General features: G+C 42.4%; 1 protein-coding gene across 7 annotated transcripts in view; it reads left to right on the top strand.

Annotated features, from left to right (window-relative positions):
* Positions 1-21,662, top strand: part of AGAP1 (ArfGAP with GTPase domain, ankyrin repeat and PH domain 1) — a 386,106-nt gene that overhangs the window by 253,584 nt on the left and 110,860 nt on the right. For all 7 annotated transcript variants that reach the window (XM_026087248.1, XM_026087283.1, XM_026087275.1 and 4 more), the window contains one exon: positions 8,289-8,457. In XM_026087248.1, the coding sequence (XP_025943033.1) occupies positions 8,289-8,457 (169 nt within the window). The remainder of the gene's footprint in view (positions 1-8,288; positions 8,458-21,662) is intronic.

Consider the following 21,662-nt stretch of genomic DNA (forward strand, 5'->3'; position numbering starts at 1 on the left):
GATTGCTCGTTACAGGTGACGAGTTGATGATAGCACATTTTTCCGCTCGCCACAACTGGGACTCCTTTTGGAAGCCTTTTTGTCAAAGCGATATTCAGAGCAACACACTCCTTTTTAACATTATTGATCTAAATTTCCCAGAGCTTTTTCTTTTTAATTCTAGCACACTTCATTGTGAGTTTATGCGGCTGCTAGTTATAACTACAGGGTAATCGACCTTTAGGGAGAAAATGAGCATTGCAGCCACGCTACTGTGACTTTTGTAACTTTTTTTGGTAAAGATGCTGAATACAAAACTTATTTTAAAAAAAAGTGTTTTAAAAGGAAAAGGTCGGGGAGAGATCTATCTATGGCTTTTAGAAAGTGTTGCACCTGTAACTCTTAGAGGAGGTTGCTCATTCAGCTTATAGCTTGCTGGGAAAATACTGCATCATATTAAAATGGCAGCAGAGTGCAGATAAGTCTGGGAGAAAAACTTAAATACTGGGGCAGGGGGAGAACAAGCCAAAATGTGTTTGCAGTCCTTAAGTAAGACACATAATTTGGGATAACTTTTTTTTTTTTTTTTTCTTCCTTAAACCCAATGGTTCTGTGGCCCTTCAAACTAGAAACAGCCTTGCTGAAAAGGACCGTTGCATCTGTTCTGAGTGAAAAATCAGACTCTAGATTCCTTGGTACCTCGTGTAATGGTCAGTAAGCTACACTGCAAAAGACTCCTAAAATACATAACCATGGGCCGTGGTGAAGGAAAGGAAGACTGATAATTCACACTAACTTCTTATAATCCCTTCCAGGACTGGTTATAGCTCTTTGCAGGTCACTTCATGCACAAACAAGGAGAAGGTGAAGCATTTTTAGTTCCAAACCTCTTCATTTCAGAGGGCATGACAAGATTTATCACGTCATTAGCGTAGGATATAGTAGCAAACACAATGCTGTTAGTTGCAGAGCCGTGCAAATTTGCCGTATGGGGTAAGGAACAGCAAACATACATTTCACTGTGGTTCCTGAATCTTTCTGGCATTTGAATGAGTTGCAATTTCCATAGTAAAAGCCAAGCTATTAATTAATCACGGGGGTTTATAAAATTAGAGCTTCCTGTCCAGCAGAGCTAACTGCTGTGGGTATAAATGCTTCATAAATTACTCAGGATGGTAAAACTGATTTGTCTTTTACAACAGTTGTTGTACCGTAGTCTGAAAGAGATGTGCAAACAGAACATTTTTTTCAGAATTTTGTGAAAATGAGTGATCCATTAAAATATATATATATATATATATATATATATATATACACACCATTTGTAGACCATTTCTGGGTTGCAAGTGTTGCCCCAACTTCCCCCCTGCCCCTGGAACATGGGATGAACTGATTCATATTGTAGGCTAGATATAGTGAATGCTTTTTATTGCTCAAACTTAATGTTCTCGATTCCCAATTTGAATAAAACAGATTCAAGATGACCTTCTTTTTGTCAGGACCGAGCGCTTTAGGATGATCGGTGTTTTCCAGCGTACATTTCCATTTGTACGTCCGTCCCGGAAAACCACATTTCATTGCTTTTCTTAAGATTAAGTATATATTGTGATGCTGAAGGATATTATGTCCATATTTATGCGCGAGGAGGGAGGATGGCTACTTCAGCAGGCGCCTTTGAGGAACATATTCCACCGCGGCTCATAACCGGACGGTAGGTTTGTGGCAGAGGTCCTAGCGGTGGGGGGAGAGAGGACTTGGAGGAGACTTTCCTTTCTTCGTAGGTGTGCCTGTGGCCCCAAATGGAAACCAATCAAGGAGCGATTTATGTTCATTAAGCGCTTGTCAAAACTGAAAAATTTTCTAATCAACAGCAATCTAGCTGCGGCCCCTCAATGGCTGGGAGTGTCGCCGCCGCAGTATCGGCTATTTGCCTGTTACAACTCTAGGCTAGAAATCCGCTGATGATTACATTAGGCTAAGCTGCGAAGTAAATGAACCATGTCTTATTTAGGTGCAACTAGCTTCAGTGTAGTCCTGCCCCGCAGGGCGCTTTATAGCGTTTTATGGCTTTAAAATTAGTGTAGCTTCCCATTTGCTGCAGGGTGCTGCATGTTATGCCTTTGAACTCAATAAGCAAAGGCAAGGGGGCCTTTTGTGGGCTCTTTTTTTTTTCCCCCCCTTTTCTTCCTCTCGCAGTTTAGCAATTTTGTTTTGCATCTTTTCCAGACGGCGTTTTGCAATAAAAGCGTCTGACTGCCGCGTGCGCACAAAAAAAGTAAAGGGCTTGGACCATTTACCAGTCTGCGTGGGTACTGGGGGGGGGGTTGTTGTTCTTTTTGGGTTTTGGGGGGAAGGGGACTGAGGTTCGCTTGCGCAAAAGCGGGCGAACAATAGGCCGTGCAGGTCGCTACCGTAGGCACGCTAAAGCGGAACAGCGTTTCGGAAAGCACGCCAACCCCAGCTCCCGGCCGCTGGCTGCCAGCCTTTTAAATGCCGTCCTCAGGTGCCGCCGTAAACTTTCCTTTCCGTAATTGTGCACTGTTATGTTTTCGGTTTCCCTCCGGTCAGGAAACCCTATCTGTATCTCAGTAAACTAAGCCCTGCTAGTATCGTGTGCAGTTGAAGCGGGGGGGGGGGGTAATTAGCACAAAATGAAGGTGTTTTTCCCCCCAAAGCATGGTGTATGCCAATGGCAGGTTTGGGAAAGAATTTCTGTCTGTCTGTCCTGGGCCTGGACCATGGTGTTAGAAAAATGGGCTTGTTCTGAGCCTAACATATCAAAATGAGAAACTGTGTGATATTCTTACTTGCATTGAAAATGTACTTTTGTACCATTAAATGAATGGAAAGGCAGTTTTTGCAGGGAGCATCTTTGTTGTTTTGCCCATTACGGGTAGGAGAGGGGGGTTAGTGAGCCAGGTACGTAGTGGAAGAAACACGTGGTTGGCTGCATCCTTGTGTGGTTCTATAAGATGGAGCAAAATTTAGAAAAAACATTAATTTTATGACATATGGCAATCCTCAGATGAGGGGATTTGGTGTGAAGTTTGTGTCCCATTCACCTAGTGCCATGGTGTAGAAGATACGATTCAAACGGAGGGGGTTTCTGTGCACACCACAGTCCAGCTGAACCCAGCCAAAGGAGAAAAAGGTAGAAGACAACAGCTGGGCCCTGCCTTCTTGGCCAGGACAACCAGGTTGCAGCAATACCAGGACAAAAGTACGGTCCAAAGCAGTTCAAACAAAGTCTGACTTGATCTGCTGGGCCACGTAGAGCAGAGCTGACCTTTCCTACCTGGGCAGGCTGCCAGAACCGACCCACCTGAGCATCTTCATATGGTGGAAACCTGACTGAGGAAAATCATTAAGCTCTCATTCTTCATGGTCTTGTTTTCTGTTAGCTTGAAAATATTTTGCGAGTGTGCAAACCAAGAGTAGGATGCTACCCATACGGGCAGTGGAATTTTTACTCCCACTTGGCACATAGATAGTTGCGCAGAAAGCAAGGTGTTAGGAATAAGGTCCTCAAGGCGCTAATTGATTAAATATTGCTTTTAGTAATTCAGCATTCATGTGCGTTTTCTTACTTTCATAGGCTGGCGATGAAATGCTGATTTTGAAATACAACCTAGGTAGTAGAGATGAGCACTTTCTTTGAGAACTGAGTGGTGACAAGGATGACAGTCTCTTGTATTAGGGCCACCTCTGGAGAGACTCAAACTCTGTAATATTTTTAATATCCAAAGTGTTACATACCTAACATGAGAGCCGTATATTTAAAGTTACTTAAGGATCACTTGGGGAGGAAACACGCTGCCACATGCTCTTTAGTAATGCATTTGAAATAACGGTGTTAGGCCTGGATGATCTGCGTTTGGGTCCCAGCTCCATAGAAGCAGCATTTTCTCCTGCCTTCTCCCCGGTCTGGTCCACGTGTCCTTTCTCCCCTGAAAGAGGGGAATAAGCGGGCAACAGCTGCATTAAGCGTGGCTGTGAAAGAGGTGGGTTTTGGCTGTCTGGACACCTCCTCCATCCTCCCCGTTCCCCTCCTGGAGAAAGTAGAAGGCAACTTGGAAGCATCACATCGTCTGGGTCCAGCTTCTGGCCCATGGTGGAGTGTCTTTTCTGGCATCGAAGGCAATCAGAAGCCAGTGCAACATGTGCCAGCAAGTTTAACAACCATTGGCCTTGAAAACAAAAGGGGCACCCCAAAATAGCAGTGTTTCTTTTTGGTAGGTCTGTTTAGAAAACAAAATCATATCCGCTTGCTCAGTTTGTGTGTCTGAAAAGCTTCCGTTCGTTTAATTCGTTAATTTAATTTCTGCTGTTATAAATGAAGAGCTGTATTAAGACCAGAACGAAAATGTCTCGGCGCATCGTGTCTTTTTACTCAGGGCAATCCGTTTTGCGGTGCTGTCAAGTAACATTTTGTGTCATCTTCAGTCAATGTAGTTTTTATGATTTTCGCTGATATTTTAGCAGTTTATTTAGTCCTGTAGATAATGGTCAATGGCCTTGAGTAGTCAAATTAACACTGCAGCAGCACTATATTTGAGCAAACCGCTAACGGTAACCTCTGGATGAAAAGCCAGGAGAATCAATACGGTGAGCGTGGTTTTTTTTGGGATTATTGATTGATTGATGTGTCCTGGGCTTAACTCAAAGAAGCCGCATTGCCCCCGAGCTGACTAAGATTAAGTCGCCAGTTACTGATAACTGTAGGCCATTACCTGTGTAGTATCTCACAAGCTCGGAGATGAGCTGGAGACCTTTTATGGTCCTGAGATAAAGAAATTGCAGCGCTCTACAATCTAACCTGCCTACCAAGCTGGAAGGAGACGCTCGCCGTGACCGTGAGAATGGGAGATGCTGTTGATTGAGCTCGGTGCCGCCCGTTATTCCTGGAGGGATCTCTTTGGGACACGGAGGCGCTAATGGCGCAGCTCCGCGGAAGGTGGTAGCCGTGGTAAGCGGCGCTGCCGTCGGCAAACCCGGAGCCAGGGGTCTCTCTGCCACAACTCTCAATTGCTAGCAGGTTTCTCTCATTGCACCTCATTTGCATCTGGGACATCAATTAGCATGTTTGTTGAGGCTAATTGAATGAAACTCAATCATAGCTCTTAATTGCTTGACTATGTGAAAAGAAATCACATTAATGCAGCTAATTAAGTGTATGGCAATAGATGCAACATAATTAGGAGCGAAATGTAAAAAACAAGCGGCGGCGAAGGTGCGAGAGCAGGGGCGCGGGGGACGCGGACGCCCAGTTATCCTCTTACCGACACATTTGGGGAGGGTTCCCGGTGCTTTGCTGCTCGCTTTTTTTCAGCGTCGCTGAATGATGAACGTGGACAACTTGAGAAGAAAAATGCAAATGAGTTTGCAATTACTACTTTTTCAAGCTGTTGAGGGGCAGAAGATGGCACTTCTGGGGTGGCCCGCTGTTGAGTGGGCTCTAGGGACTTGTTAAGTGCTGTTTAAAAGTACTTGGCTTTGAATTACCCTCATGCCTTGTTAAAGGGTTTTTTCCCCTTTTTTCTCGGATCAGCATTTTCTACAACTAACATCTAGGGGAGTTATATCTGTAACATTTGCATATCAAAATCAGGCTTGCTGTCTCCTCTTTAACGCAGCATATTCCAGATGACAGCAAGACCCTCATCTGTTCTAATCTGATCAAACCATACATTGCACTTCTGAAGCCGCTACATTATTTTGTAGTTTCAACTTTTATTCCCCGAGTGCAGATCTGAAGGCGTGGGTGCGGGGGCGGATGCTGGGCTCGCGGGCAACTTGGTGCTTTCCCCTCCTCCTCCTCGGGGAAATGTGCAGATTATCGCTATGCATCTTGCACACAATGAAAGAGTCCTTATTATTTACATTTGATATATCCCTATAAATATTTAAGCTGACATTAATACCTACGTGGCATCTGTTCTGTTTGGGCACTTTCATATAATAATAGCATGGGCTACAGTGTATTTATTTCCTGCTTGCCAACATTCACTTACTCTCTTGAATTGTTTATAGCTCACCTAAGCCTGTTTTACTCTCAATTAAAAGTGCTTTAATAATGCCCTGTCACATCTCGCAAGCTGGCGGGGTAGCAGGGAAATTGTATAGTCTATTCATCTGAAGAATTTGGAATAAACCCTTCATTATCAAGTTTAAATGGAATACACTGGTTGTTGTATGTTAAATAAAACGTGCCTATTAAAAAGAGTACATGCTGAGGTTTAGTCACTATCTGATTAAGCCTCATTTTGGAGCCCATAAGCAATAAATGCTCAATTATGTTCTGGTTATTGTATTTTAATTTGTGAAGAACTGACACTGAACAAGAAAGTTATGCCAACTTGATAATTTATAGGCGAAACAGTTTTGTGCATTTCTGTCTAGCAGCGAGCGGAGTGAATTTTTGTTAATGGATTGCCTTTGTTTCTTTGGGCAGCAATGCTCTGCTTCCTCAGCCAGTGAACTGTTCAGGCTCCCTTTTTTTACTGTAAATAATTCTCAAACAGCTGGGAAAAGAAGCTCCTGTGGTGGTTTAGTTGAGGGTTGTTTTTTTTTTTTTTTATCGCAGATTAATGTCGGTCGTGCAAAAAAATGAATGCTGGTCCAGGAGTAGATTTTTGGTATATTTTGAGCAGAATATGTAATTCGTATTGTAAAACCTGTCAAAGGTGAAAGGATTTTTATGGGGGAACTGATTGCTCCCTGCATTGTGGCAGTAGTGATTTAGACCTAGAGTATGCTTCTGGTCCACTTCATGCATTTACTTGTAAAATTGATGCTCTGGTGGTATACAGGCCTCTGTGCTGCAGGTTTATAACTGACCTAGTTAATGTTGGTAGTCTTTCATATAATACCTTCTAGTGTGGCTAAATATTGCAGTGCCCTGGACACGTGTACAGCTGGAAGAAATCTCGCTGTCAGCAGCATCACACGGGCCTCTATGAATTTATCAAGGTCTATCTTTGAAGGAATTACAATTCCCCTGGTTTCTGCCCTAAACATACTCATGAGCTTATACCCATTTCTTTTCCCGGTCTTTAGTACAAATAGCTGTTTCCCTCATGGGATGCATACACCCTGATGCATATTTATACAATGTTCTTACCCCTTCTCATCCTTTTTTGTGCTGTGTTGTGCAACCTAGCCTGCATTTCTTCTCCTAAGCTAGGCTCTCTGTTTCTTTGGTCGTCCTCATAGTTGTTGCAGCTTGAATTATTATTATTACTTTTTTTTTTTTTTTTCCTGGAGCACAAGTAACCACAATAGTATGTTCCAGGGGATGTGTACCTCGGTGCCTTGTATAGTGGCTTTAACATTCACAGTCTCTACTGAAAGCCTCTCTTCTGCTGTGTTCCAAGGTTGTCTTTTCAATGGCTGCCCTACCTTAGGGAATTGTCATTCGTCCCCTGATAAAGAAACCCGTGTCTATTTGCTGCTCTGTTTTCTTCTGAAGAAGCCCACAGACAATTTAGGGAATGCTTTGAAGCTGGAGAACAGAGTCAAGAGCCCATTTTTCCAGAAGCTTGTTACAGTTTAAAGAATGGTTCGGTTCCCTTCGTCGTGAAGCTCTCAGGGAAAGGTGGTTTGGACCCACTCAGTTGACCACTGTCTTTCCATAACCAGCTTTTAGGATTTGTCTGTTTACCTTCTCTGTGTGCTTTCCAAAGAAGAACTAGCAAAAGCCTTTTCTGCTTCTGGCTTCCAGCTTTTAGTGCATTTACTCTGATCTGATATAATTTGCATATTTTTCTCCCTGCTGCCTGGGTGTTTTTGTCTTTTTGTTTTTTGTGGAGCAGGGATGATATTCCAAGGAAACAGTGTTGTGATCATGGAAACCTTACTAGTCAGTCCCCCTTGTAGCTTTTAAGCCTGTTTGCTGATTTCAGCCAAATTTGATAAAGAGAGGGAGGGATAAGTACTTAAAACTAGCTGAGGAGGGACCCAAGTAAGCCCATGGATGGGGATGGTGGGCAGTGTCTCATCATTCTGCTTGGTTTGACCTGCTAGCTGGTAAAATTGTACATACAGCTCAAAACCAGCCTCAGCATGAGCTGTCTTTCACCCAACTGGTGGTGGGAGGATGTAGTAGAGCGCTAAAGACTTTGTGGAGTATTTGTAGTGAAAAGTGTGGATGGGATTACCCGGAGCGCGGAAGGAAGGGGGAAGCAGAGTCATCGTGGTGGGTGGTGGCAGATGATGTAGGACGCAAGTCTTCGGAAGCCAGGCTTCCTTAGTTCTTCTGCTTGCGGAACTGCTTGTTTGATACTGTTTTTTGTTTTTTTTCCTCCTACCAGGACTATATGCAGAATGTTCACGGGAAAGAAATCGACTTGCTGAGAACCACTGTGAAAGTCCCGGGAAAGAGGCCACCCCGAGCTACGTCAGCTTGCGCGCCCATTTCTAGTCCCAAAACGAACGGCCTCTCCAAGGACATGAGCAGTTTACACATCTCGCCGAATTCAGGTAAGAGAATACCATGTTAAGCAAAAGAAGGAAGGACTGCATTTCCCACTGCGTACATACAATTCACATGTACCACTAGGATGGGAATGATACCTAGAGATACTTTACAGATCCAAATAACCATTGATAGGTCAACATTTAAGCCCTCTCTGCCTAGTGATCTGTCTTCCATGAGAGATTCTTAATCTCTGCGTATCTTTCAATATCCATCTTTTATATTTATTACCACATATTTACCAAGAAAGTGCAGCATAATTTCACAGAAGGTAAAATTTGTGAACAACTGATGCTGCCTTACTACAGTTCTGTGAAGTCCACTACTTCGGGAAAACAGGAGATGTAACATTTGAAGGGGCTGTTTGTGGGATCCACAGCACTTGGTTCCAGCTTTACAGTGATGCATAATTTTGGACTTTACAGCAGCAAGATTCTTGTGTAGAAAGCTATTTTGGTTCATTTATGGAGGTAGTTTATAGCTCTCTGTGAGCTCTAAACAGTGAAGTTTATTGTTCACTGAAGTACTTGTCCATACAACTAAATGGATTTAAAAAATTGCATTAAGAAAAACATTTAAGGCAATTTATCTTGTAAAACGCACAGCTTATACAAAACTCATGATGCTATAGTGTTGGTATGGGAGTTTTGTCATCATGTTTGGGATGACATCCATAAATCACTGGGTGCCTTTTTTGGTTATGATTAATGTAGGCATCTCCAGCACAAGCTGACAAAACCATCCAAACACAGTTTTGTCCCTGTGCAGTAGGCACTACGCAGGTAGGACCAAGTATAAAACTGTATGAGCAGCAGTGACCATGTTACTCAGCTGTCTTCTCTTGAACAGTAACAGTTATCACAGGCTTCAAGTCAAGATGTCATTCCTTGCATTTTCACAATGTGCATTGTGCCACATTAGGGAAGAAGGAAGAAGGATTTTCCTTCCAACTTCAGATGCTGTTCATTGAGACAAATATTTTCCCAAAAAAGAAAAAAAAAAAAAAGCCTTGGGGCTTTACAGTGGTGCCATTGAGCAGACGTGCCTGCAGATAAACAGTTCTTGTGTGGCATGTTGTACTAGTTTGGCTGGGGACCTGAAATGTCTGAAGCCGGGATTTCATCAGAGCCCTTTTCAAGTTGTAACCTACCCCTTGAGAGGCACAGAGCTGGCATTGTCACTGGAAGAGTTCATAGGAGACAATTATTCATGGTTGGTTTGGTTTTTCCATTTTGCCATTTAATTTAGATGATTGGGTGGGGAGTGGGGGGATGTTTTTGTTTTCTAATGTATCCCATAATTTAGAGAAGTGCTGGACTGAGTCAATAAATCAGCGTTAAGACATTCAAATCAGAGACTTCTGCTTTTAAGACATTTGGATGCCCTGAAACAGGCAAAAATTATTTGATTGCTCCAGATGAGTGAGTTTGGGAAAGACACACATTCTGAGATACATACTAATATAATGCTTGTAGTATACAGTTTCCATGTTTTGCTGTATACGTGTATACGACTTTAATGGGATATACAATATTCATTTTGTTTCGGGACTCTACATGTGTAATGCTTTCTTTATGTGAAACTGTGCAGTAGGCAGCTGTATCTGGCCGTAGGATTAGCCAGTATAGATGTATCCTGGCTAGCCTGAGGTTTTTATCATACAGCAGTTGCTTTACAAGAGAAAAGGCAATTATGCTAGGAAGTGCTGGAGTTGGAAAACAGTTCTGCTTTTAGATGGTGTTTTTTGAAGAACGTGGTGGGAAGAGTTGGACCTTCTGTCCTTTCTCTTGTCCCTATCATGCAGTTTAAAAATGGTAGAAGACTTCTCTTTTGCTGATGTCTCATTGCCACTGCTCAGGAGATCTACCATGATTAATTTTTTTTTTAATGATTGATGCCCTCCTAATATAAAGACTGCATCCGAGCAGAGTTGAACCTGATTTTTAAGTCATTGCCCCCTTGAAGAGTACCTTAATTTCCCCTCTCCCAAAGCTGGGAGACTACAGTGGTCTGTCTTTAATTTGAAGTAAGAGAAACTCCTTGATCTGCTCATCTTTGCATGGCTTTCTTCCCAGAGATAAAGCAAGCATTGATCTCTTAAATATATTACCCCTGTCGTTGGTTGGAAGCATAACTTGGAGCGGGGAGCAGGTAAAAACGGGCCAGACTAAATAGTGTTGTGCTCTACATGGCAGCAGCCAAGCCCGTACTATAGCCCTATGTCAGGACCTGCTGTCTCATGTCGAGTTTGGGTGTCAGAGGATCTTGAGGGGAGATGGTTATGGTTTTAGTGTGAGAAAAAAGGTCAGGTAAGATGCACGCCTGTCTAAAATTATATTGCACATAATATTTTTCCTTATAGCCATCGCTTCTGAAATTCAGACCGGTACACTTAATGCATTGTCAGCCGTGATACCTTTTCTTCAGGGATTTTCCTTCTCAAAGTGGTTTTGCTGCCTCGCTCCCAAACTTTTTACACAAAAGCTGTTTCTTTTCAGGAAGCTTCCTTCATTGAATCTTTATTAGTCTAAAGGCCACGTTTGGGGTCTGTCTCGATGATGCGTTACAGGACAGAATGGTCATCAGCAAGAGAGAGGAGCTTTTTTTAAGAAAGCCAAATAATGTTTTCCAAGCTGGACTGAAATTGGCCAACATCTGCTTGATCCTAGAAGTTGTTACAGGGTTGAAAACAAAAAACAAAACAAAAGCCTGCTAATCAGTAAAGTATTATTTAAGAAAAAAAAGAGAAAATAATAGTAGGACAAACGGGATTTGGGAAGTAGCTGGCAGCAGCTCAGCTGCATATCAATCTGTGCCATTCTCAATACTCTCGCGTTCAAGTAAGATTAGAGAGGGATAGCTGCATAGCAGAGAGTGATTTTAAAATACAAGGGAAATACTAGTATTGTAAAAATACACCGTCACAAGCTGTGCCTGGCTTGCTAGTGTGAACTTTCAAGCGGTCAAGTATATTGGTAGTGCTCTTTATGCAGAGGGTGGCAGCTGCTGTTGCATCGGAGACACGGAGGTCTTCACTGCTCAGCTCTGGGGTGCCAGGGGACTTCCGCTATCTGCGCAGCTACCTGTCAGGCGACTGCAAATATTTGCAAATTATCCCTTGTTCTGTCTGCGTTGCTGTCTCGGAGCTTTTTCTCTGTTGCTAGTATTGGCAAAATGGTGTCTTCATCTTGAGTGACGTTTTAAAATTGATGACAGGACTGAAGTTGTCTGGTACTGCTTTTTTTGCTGGGAGGTTTCGCAGATCTGCTGTGCAGAGGAGGTCAGGACTGAGCACAGGAGGAATCAGTGCTTGCTATTTTTATTCTTAGGTATGCAAAGATACTGCCTGTTTCCTAGAACTGTGGGGTTTTTTTATTTTTATTTTTATTTCTCTGTGTTTTGCCATTGTAGACTTAGTATCTGCGGTAGAGTGATATTCTCCATGCTTAAAAATTAGGACAGTTCTTCGTTTATTGTTTGATGTGATTGGGCACTGACTAATTTTCCTTCTGCTGTTACGAAATTGTATACATAAAAAGCTATGATAGGAGAAGAATACCAGTAGTCAATTAAGAAAGGTCATATTTAAGATTGCCCCTGGAAATTGAATTCATCATCTTTGCTTATACAGTGTGATAGCTCAGGCCCACTCTGACTGTTTAAAGAGCTTCAGGACTTTTGAGCTTGTTTACAAGTGTTTCGCTGATGAAATTGCCTATTTTCCACTGACCGTGTTCCTAGAAATGGTTGCACTTATTTTTGTTTCAAATGTCAAAACCAAAAAAGTCGATGCATTTTTTACTGTTGAAACAGGCAAATGGTGTTATAAATTCCAAGTGATCAATGGTTTATAAAATGCTGTGTATAAGATGCCCCTCAAATATGAGTTTCAGTGCCAACCTTGACAATAACTGTAGGTATTTGATGTCTCTATTGGTTAAAATGTAATCCCAAATTGTGTATTTATAGACTGTCTGGCTGAATGAGCATATAACTGACACATTTTAAGTTCATCCCTCCAGGACTGGCGGATAGATAACTACTTTGTCTCTTTGTTGAATTTCACGTGTTTTGGGTAGATCCCAGCACATTGGCTGGTCCGATGGGGAGGCGAAGGAAAAGCCTCTTGCCCCTGGGCCAGTGAGTTGTGAAATATGTGCTCACCCCTGGCAAGAGGAGCACCATCGTAGCTTGGCACTGAAAAATGCCCAAATGCTTTTGCTTCCTGCATGAGTTACCTGTAGGTGTGGGGCCCTATGAAGATCAGTAACCTTCGGCATAGCAGTCGGAGATGGCACGTGGACCCGTTTGGAGTAGTACCTGGTGGAGTGAGGGGATGGCAGCAGCAGCATCTTGCAGGAGACACTTTGGGGGTAGCTTCCATCTCCAAGCTCACCCTCGATTTTGGATAGGGTGATCGTTGCTACTTGTGTCTCTGCGTTGGCTGCTTCGACTGACCTCAGAACTTGCAGTGCTGGAAGGAAAGGACACAACTGTCCTTCTGTATGGGGAGGGGTGGTTTACATCAAACACGTTCAGTCCCTTTCTCCCACCTGCTTAAGGCCAGTGAAGGTCTTTCCCAAGGTGCCTGCCATAGTATTGCTACTTCCTCGCACGTCCTGATATGATAGGGACTTGCATAGTGTTTTTCCCCACGTTGCCAAAATTTTTGAGTGGCAAAATTGCAACTGTAAAACAGCGTGCAAAAAAAAAAAAAGCATGAAATAACATGAGATGTTTGGAAATTCTTCACAGATCCTTCAAGTTATCTTTAGAAAATTTTCTTAGTCGTTATCCCTGTTGACTTTTAAGTAGTAAGTGTCGGGGCAGGGGGAACGTTTCCAACTTTGTTGAAAAATAATCTACAAATTTGTTGTGTATTTTAAATACCATGCTGTTGGGTTTCAGGCCTGACCACTATATGTGATTTTACAGTAAGAACAGGAGGAGGAACTAGGCTGATAAAGGAGATGTAACAAACTCAAGAGATGCATACTCGGTTGTCCACTAATGTGATTTATAATGGCCAAGTAGTAAGTGGAAATTTTATCCGTTGGGTCTATTTAACGTAGCTGTCACATGTGAAAGGAAAAGTTTAAACGTGTCATTCCTTGCTCATTGAATTTAATCTTGCTATGTGGCACTTCTCCCTGTCTGGACAAGGCTGTTTTTCTCATTTTTAAGGACTGGGATAAACACAGACAGCTCTAAGCTGGAAGTACTTCTGGAGAGGGTAATTTTGAGATTAGTTGAGTTCCAGCCGCAGCGTATGGTGGCAGCGCTCCCTGGCCAGCCTGTAAATGGGCCGCTGCCCAGTTCTCCGCACCCTTCAGAGGATGACTCCGTCCTTGCTGCCTTTGGAGCAGGAGCAGGTCCCGGGTTCAATTACTGCCAGCTCGGGTTAGGTTTGAACTGGTGACCTGAAGGTGAACTCCATATTCCTTAAAATCTCTCCCAGGAGTCATTTATTTCTTCTCCTCTACAAACAACCCAAAGCCTGAGCTGCGGTAAGAGTCACTGATGTAGAAAGTTCACATCTAAAAATAGCTTATGGTGTAGAGACAAATTGTTTCCTGATTAGCACTTCATTTTAATAATTTGGGGCTATTAAATTTACTTCCAATAGTGAATGTACAGTATGTGAAGCATCCTACAATGTGATAGCTACATAGCCATCATTAAGTATGCTAAAGGTTGTTATCTACTAACTGCATGTGACATTTCAGACACATTATAAAAATGTGAAGATGCTGCTCTTACAAATGTGAGTTTTCTATCTGTTATTAATTGTGATCATCTATCAGATCTATGCCATGGTCATTAGGTAATCTTATTTTACATTGAAGAGCTTAGAACGAAGCTAAGTTGTAACGGACTGCCTCCCAGATGTTTCTTCTAAAAAGTCAGAGGATTTCTTTTATTTATTTATTTATTTATTTATTAAGTCAGAGTGGTATAGCCATTTTCTGCAGAGTATTTCGTTGCTGGATCTGGAGAGAGCCAATGGCCTCTGAAGTGTGGCGCACCCCATGCCAGAAGGTAGGACGATGTAAAACCTTGGCTAGGGCCACTGCTCTACGGTGATGTGTTGTGAAGTCAAGTCCCAGTCCAAAGTGTACTGAATTGTTCGATCTTTTCATAGTTATTTCAATAATCTCTTTTTAAATGGAGGTTATGTGAGAATTGAGATGTTACGGTCAGGCTAACGATTAGTAAAAACACATAGCAAGCCAAGAGCTTGCAGGCAATTGCTCCGAAGCCTGTAGGTCTTGGATGCATTGGTAAATATTTGCACAACTGGATCTTAAATTCTTGAATCTTCTTGACTCCTTATTCTTAGGTGATGGAGCGTCCTGAGGTTTTGCACTTCAGTGGTGCGTAATCTCTGATTTGGCAATGCCGGATTTTATCTGATAGAGTTCTCCACGGGCTAGAGGTTGGCAGTATTTTGCTCAAATTATAGTCTAATGTAGTACGTGGGATGCCTGGAGTTAACATGAAACGTTTTCTGTGCTTTAATTTGAGCCCGAGTTTTCCGATTTTTAGTACAGATCACAAATGCAAGTTTGTGACTTATTTTTGCCATTAATCACCCAAGTCAATTTTCCATTTGGTTGGGTTTGCTGCTAGGGCTGTGATATACAGCCACCGCGAGTGAAAGGAGAAGCTGTCAGTTTGCACCCTTTAAAGGAAAAAAGCCTAATTTTAAGCGTGTTGGAGACTTCCCTTTCATCCCGCTAGAGGGGGATCCCTCAAGGTCGTTTTTCCATTTGCTGCCTGCCAATGTTTGCCCCCTCCAGAACTAGGGAGAAGTAAACTTGCACCTGTAGCACCCAGTATTTTTTCGTGTCGGGGGGGAAAAAGGGAGTAGGGAAAATAATGGCATCAACAAAGTAAATATTTGATTTTAAAAAATACTGTTGGTTAACTCTTAAATGCTCATTTGCTCCAATTTTCAGTGCACTAGAATTCTGGTCTTTGAACCTTGACGCGCCTTGGTATCCCGAATAAAATCCCCGCGCGGCCCTGTCCGACGGATGCTGCCTCACCGAGGTTTGACGCTTACGCGTTGCAACGCTCACCAGTTGGATGTTGAGACCTTTTGCGGAATTGCTCGTTCTTCTCCCCCCCCCCCCAATGATTTTAAAATATTAAAGCCATCAGGAGGGTCAGCGCTGATTTACCAAAAGGGGGAGAAAAAAACCCTCACAAATGTGTTTCGAGCATCGAGCTGCCGTTGACATCTAAAGTCCCAGCCATGCTGTTTTCTTCCACACTCCAGCAATCAGGACATCCAGCAAACCCATAAAAAACCAAACTAATAGCATGAATATTCAGTGACCTAGAATACTAATTATTGTCATGAATATTAATGTGATCGGACTTGCTTTTTCCTCTTCTTCTCTCTGGCTCTTTTTTTTCTCTCTCTCCCCCCCCCCCCTTTCCCACTCAGCCGGCTCTAAAGATGGACCATAATGAGAGCATTTAAGAGAGAGAGCGCTCTCCGCCGTGACAGGGACCGGGGTAATAAGGAGAGCTTGATTAACGCGGTGCACTTGGGGGAGAGATGAGAAGATTCACGTGGGCCTGTTGTGGGGGAGGCAATGAGGCACCGGCGGCTGTGTTGCTGCTCCCTCAGATTAATGAGGCCTAAGAGTGCATTAGGAACAGTGACAAAGGTTTGATCTAATGGGCTCAGTCATTTTTCCTTTGAGTGACAGACGCACAGAAGTAATTGGCTGTGCAGAATGGCAGCTCATTGGCAGTACTTAAGGATACATTATCCCCGTTGTGTGGCCCGCAGAGGCTGTTTATCAAAACTGCTCACACTGCAGACATGCATTCGCTTAGCGGCTGTTACAGTGGCAATAGCTATTAAAAAAAAAAAAAAAAAAGTAGTAATAGTAATATCGCATTCATATCTATTGTCTCTTTCTCGCCAAAAAAAAACTTTCTTTGTTCCAATTTCTCCAAAAGATGTTGAGATACCAGCAGTCTTCCCCCCTGCATCCCAAAGAGGCTCTTAGTTGCAGCTCTCCAGGTTTGGGGAGGCTTGAAGGCTTCCAGAGTTAGTTTGGTTAATTTTCTCCGGTTTCGATGTACGTCTAATGCACAGGTAAGCCCCCCCCTTTGCAATTTCAGTATTAATAATTTCCACAGATAGTATTAGGAAGCATTTTATACCTTTGCCTCGGGCCCCTACACATGCTTCACTTTACATGCAGGCAGTGTAATGCGTCTGAATTAGTGCATTTTGCATTATTTTTGCAAGGTTAAATTTGTGATTGTTAACAGCATTCACAACCAAATACCAGCAATAAGTAGTAATGCGTTTTGCCAATACAAAATGGTCATTTCTAGGTCTTAAAGCTGCAGTCTTTCAAGAAACTGGTAACGTGAAGCAAGATCTGCCCAGAAAGTGAAGCATGCCTTATTTATCAAAACTGTTATTTATTAAAACTACTACAAAAATAGTATTATGCCTGCTGGAAATTTCTCAGGAAAACTTACCCAGAAATACGCTTTGACTCCAGCAGAATAAAAACTACAAAATCTTGAGCAAAAGCATTTGGTGAAGATCTTGGGTTTAACCTTCTGTTAGAAGAGATGTCTTCTCTGATGACTTTTCACCACATTTGCTATGTTGGTTGGGCATGCATGCTCCAAAAATAATAGCTGTCCTCGTTATACTCCCAGCACAGTTTCCCTTGCTGCCAGGATGTTTCTTGGCATTGCCTTGTTTGTTCATTAGTATTGACCCTTCTCGCTTTGGACACTACTAATCACGCTTAGCTCTCGGAGGCTGCACTGTCAGGCTGCGAGATGGAAGGTCTTTCTGTATAAATAGCTGCTCATCTTCAGGAGATACATTTGGAAGATAAGTGGTTTGGAAAAATCTCAAAAAATAAAACCCACACGCAAGTCGTTTGCTACAGTATTGAAAATGAGTGTTAGCGTATTGAAGGAGAGTCTCAATCCTGGGATCGATGAGTGTGTGTTTGAGAGGTGCTGTTGTCTCGCTCTTTCTCATTCCATCTACAAGTAACTGCAAATTATTTTAGGTCCTCAACGAGGCTGAGGCAGAAATGGTATGCTACGTGCACCCTGCAGTCGGATCGAAACAGAATCCCTAGGAATCCTTCAACAGGCGGAAGACGCGTTTCCCCCCATCAATAACGCCCCTCATGAACCCAACTGTAGAACTGTAGCGACTCTCTGTCGCTAGTCCCACAACTGCCCTTCCTGAAAAGGTGGCCCGACAGTGCTCGTAAAGCTGGGCAGCCCCTTCCTTTTCCAGCCCGACCAACTTGATGCAGTTGGAAAAGCAAGGTGCTGTCTGGCAAATAAGTAGCAGTTTAACTAGATTTCAGTGCTGGGCAGGAACCAGCTCTGGAGTTGGCAAGGGAAGGGAAGATGCATCTTCAAAAGCCTGATGCTGGGATCAGTGAAAGCAGCTGATGGAACCCAGAAGAGCTGTTCCCAAATTTTTCCCAGCTGAAACAGGAGCTGTTCCAACATTCACACTAATAGGCAGAGCAGAAGGCAGTGAAGGCAAAAAGTGGTGCTGCTTGAATGGTCAGCTACTTCTTATGAAAGTTTGGTCCATCAAAAAAGTTTCTGCACAACTCTGAGAATTAATTCATAAGGGTAATATGGAGTTGAAGGTAGGGGAAGGGAATGCAATTTGTAATTGTGCAGCTAACAAAGTGGTCTCTTTCTTGCACCCTACTGCTGGAAGAAGCTTCAGAGAGTGGTGTTGGGTGCCAGTCTAATCTACTCGACGGTGCCTTTTACTGAATTAGAGGGCACCTCAAGAATATGCGGTATTGTTGCAACATAAATTCACCCACCATGATTTGAAACAATTAACCCTCTGATATCAAGAGTCAGGATTTCCTGACCCACAACTCTAATGTATTTTTCATTAGTTCTAACAGCTGGTGAGCTGAGCCCTCTGGCCTTAAGAGGTTTATTTCTTTTTGGAAGAGAAACTCACAGCGAACATGAAGAGCATAGCACAAATAAAGCATGGTTATAGCGAAAGCGTAGCAATAGGCTGTAGTTCATCCGATTCAGTCTTTTCTGCTTCTGTGCAGTCATTCACTGTGGGTCTCCTACACTGCTGCTTCATGAAAAAATATATAGTTCTCCTTCACAACTCTTGCATTGTCCGTTTGTCTCATAAACGTATACTGAGTATATTAGTTGCGCTTCTGAATAAAGCTTTCTGCAGCTAAATGATTTGTTTTGGGGTTGATGGGAAAACACAAATGTGTATGCAGCAGTGACTGGAGACAACTTGCATCCATTTAAGTCGCTTGTATCTCATTTTTTATGGTACAGTTGTGAATTATATTCATTCTGCATTTGTAATTAGTGGGCGGCATAGTTGGTGGAGGCTTAGTTTAAAGTGATGTGTCCATTAAAATAACCTGTGCTGCCCAGTGATGATTCACTGCAATATTTTTGTTAAGTTGAAACACAGCAAAAGAGTCGCTGAAGTGCTGTCCATCATGCTGTTTTATTACAACAGTAACACGACAAAAACCCTGAGCGGTTTAGGGGTTTTTTTTTGTTTTTGTTTTTTGTTAGGTGCATTACTGAGTGCATGTAAGAGAACGTTTATTGTGAACCTTATTTATTGTATATTTTATTAACTTTTTTTACAACATACAGCATCTTTGTTTCTTGGTTAGGTTGGCACCTAACAGCTTGCACAGTCATGTGGTCATATAAATCTTTAGTTATTTTCACAGTGTTTCTAATTATTGTAATCTGACTTTGCCTTTATAGTCTGTTTTGTAAAGCTGAAACAGTAGTTCAACTGTGTACAAAGAGCCAAAGCGAGTCCTCTGTGCCTAGGAAAACGAGCTATACGGTCTGCCTCCAGTGTATGTTTCCATCAGCCTCTTAATATGTACGTGCACACACAGGCACGCTCGCACTCCTCTGCTTAATTCCTCTTCTGTTGAGTCCCTTATCTTGACTTGCTCTTTGCCGTTTGAGGCTATTTACGCTGAATAGATGGATAAATAAATTGGACTTTGTATGAGAGTGCTCACTTTTCTCAAAGGCACTTCTATTAAACGTTGCCCAGACCTGGAAATTACCTTGGATCTTAATTTGGATGGGTTATAGAGAGCTTAATTGTTTGAACGTTTTGTAAGCTCAGTCATAACAGGGTATTTTATAATATCAGAGAAGATAGTTTTAATAAAGCTGTCCAGAGCTAGAAAGAGGAACTCTTCCTTTGATGCCCCTTTGGTAGATGAAAACACTTTTGTTCAATAGGAGACCAGCATCTTTTTTTGCTCATTTGAGACCAGTTCTGGCAACATACTGATATTCATTCAAATATAAATGCCATAGTCACTTTGAAATGCAAATTGTTTAAAGAAAAATAGCATATGGTAGAGGTAAGTACCTTTTCAAATCAGCTCCTACACTTTAGGGATGTGAGTACAGCTAAAATTATTCTTTGGAAAGAATCTGGAGCCTTTGACACATTGAAGCTTGAACTAATCAAGGCTTCCCAGTAAGCATATACACATATCCATATCAAGGAAACAGTGCTGAGAATACATGGATTAGCATAGTAATTTAACTGCCCCCTGCTAATCAACTTAAGCAACCAGCTGATGCATATATGATGTATTTGAAGAAGCACTCTTTCACAACTCCAGAATGGACCAGGTAGCTGACCATGTATTTCGTGTTAATGCTGATATGTGTATATATGTAGCATATATATGTGTGTATATATATTTATACACACACATATATATACGTGTGCGCGTGTGTATATATATGGGGAAGATGACAGATGCAGAATGCATCAAGTCCTTGCTTAGAAGACCCTGACATACGAAGGCTTCATGCTGTGCCTTCCTCAATATATAGGATTTACTTCTCGATGGGTATTGTTGGCCTCTTATTTTGGACTGGCTGGCTTGTTGGCCAGAAAACCTGGTATTTAAAGGAAAATTACTTCTTGGAGGTGGGGTTGGGGTTTGCCTGTTGTAGAAGGAAAAAAATCATAGGACTGTTGTGTAGAAGCTTTGTGCAGCATAGGAAGTGAGCAAGACCAGCAGTTGACTTCCAGTAGTCCTTCCTTGTTTTGGTGTGGCAGCATTACTGCAGACTGATGCTGTGGAATACATGTCCTGGGCATGCTGTAATCAATTGGTCTGAGAAGTGGAAAAAATTAGCAGTGGATTGGGAAATGGTGTTTTTTAAATAAGGCTGGAACTCACAAGGTTGTGTTAGAGCTGAACATATTGGTGGGGGGACAGGACTCCAATCTTGGTTTCTGTAGGCGAGTTCTTCTGATGTCTGCCTAAGGATCCTGACTTGCATAGTCTGATTTACTGAAAAAAATCTTACAGCTTGTGAAAAAAGTGGAGTTTAGCCTTGAATAAATGTTATCACAACAGGTAAAGGGACAAATTGGTAGCAGGGCTGTTGGACTGTGGCGACAGAAAAGACAGCTGGATTGGGTTGCATCATAGATCGACAAAGTACAAAAGATGGGGACTTGGCTGCTATTTTTTGCTAACAATCCATAGCTTTCACAAATGTGAAAGAAAAATTCCCATTTGGTTTGCAGAATAAGTCACTTCCTCAGCAGATTAAAATAATGTCATGATCTTGGTTGCGGAGTTACAGAAGATGTCATTAAAGTGCAGGTAAAGGTTTTGGTGCTGACACGGTGATGTAAAAGTCCTGGTATTATGCCAGGTACCCTCTTTCAAGCTTTGCTTTTGCGTGATGGTTAGGAAGTGACTGGATACTTTTGTTCAAAAATTTGTGAACTAGGCAGAAGATGTCAACATACAGATATTGCCTCTCTCTGCAGTTCAGCCACCCAGCACAGACTAATGGGGATGTGTCACCCAGGCAAAGATGTCCAGTAATTGTTTTCCATTTTCCCATGATACCTAGAGAATGCTCCATCTTAGCTTTCACATACCCGTTTTCTCCTTCATGATCTTTGTTACGAAGATTCTCTTGCAGGAATTCATCAAATGCAGCTTCCCATTTTACTAGGCGCAGAATGAAAGATAGCTACAGGCTAAAAGTGCGCTTTTGTGGCATTGCTCTTCAGTCCAGCAGGGTAGATGCCATTTGTCAGGCACTTGGAGGGGAGGAGGGGGTTGTTTCCCGATGGGGAACCTAATTGTTTGTGAAAAATAAGTTGTTTCCAAAGCCA

The sequence above is a fragment of the Apteryx rowi genome, unplaced genomic scaffold (assembly GCF_003343035.1).
Source record: "Apteryx rowi isolate R43461 unplaced genomic scaffold, aptRow1 scaffold_12, whole genome shotgun sequence".
Taxonomy (NCBI): Eukaryota; Metazoa; Chordata; class Aves; order Apterygiformes; family Apterygidae; genus Apteryx; species Apteryx rowi.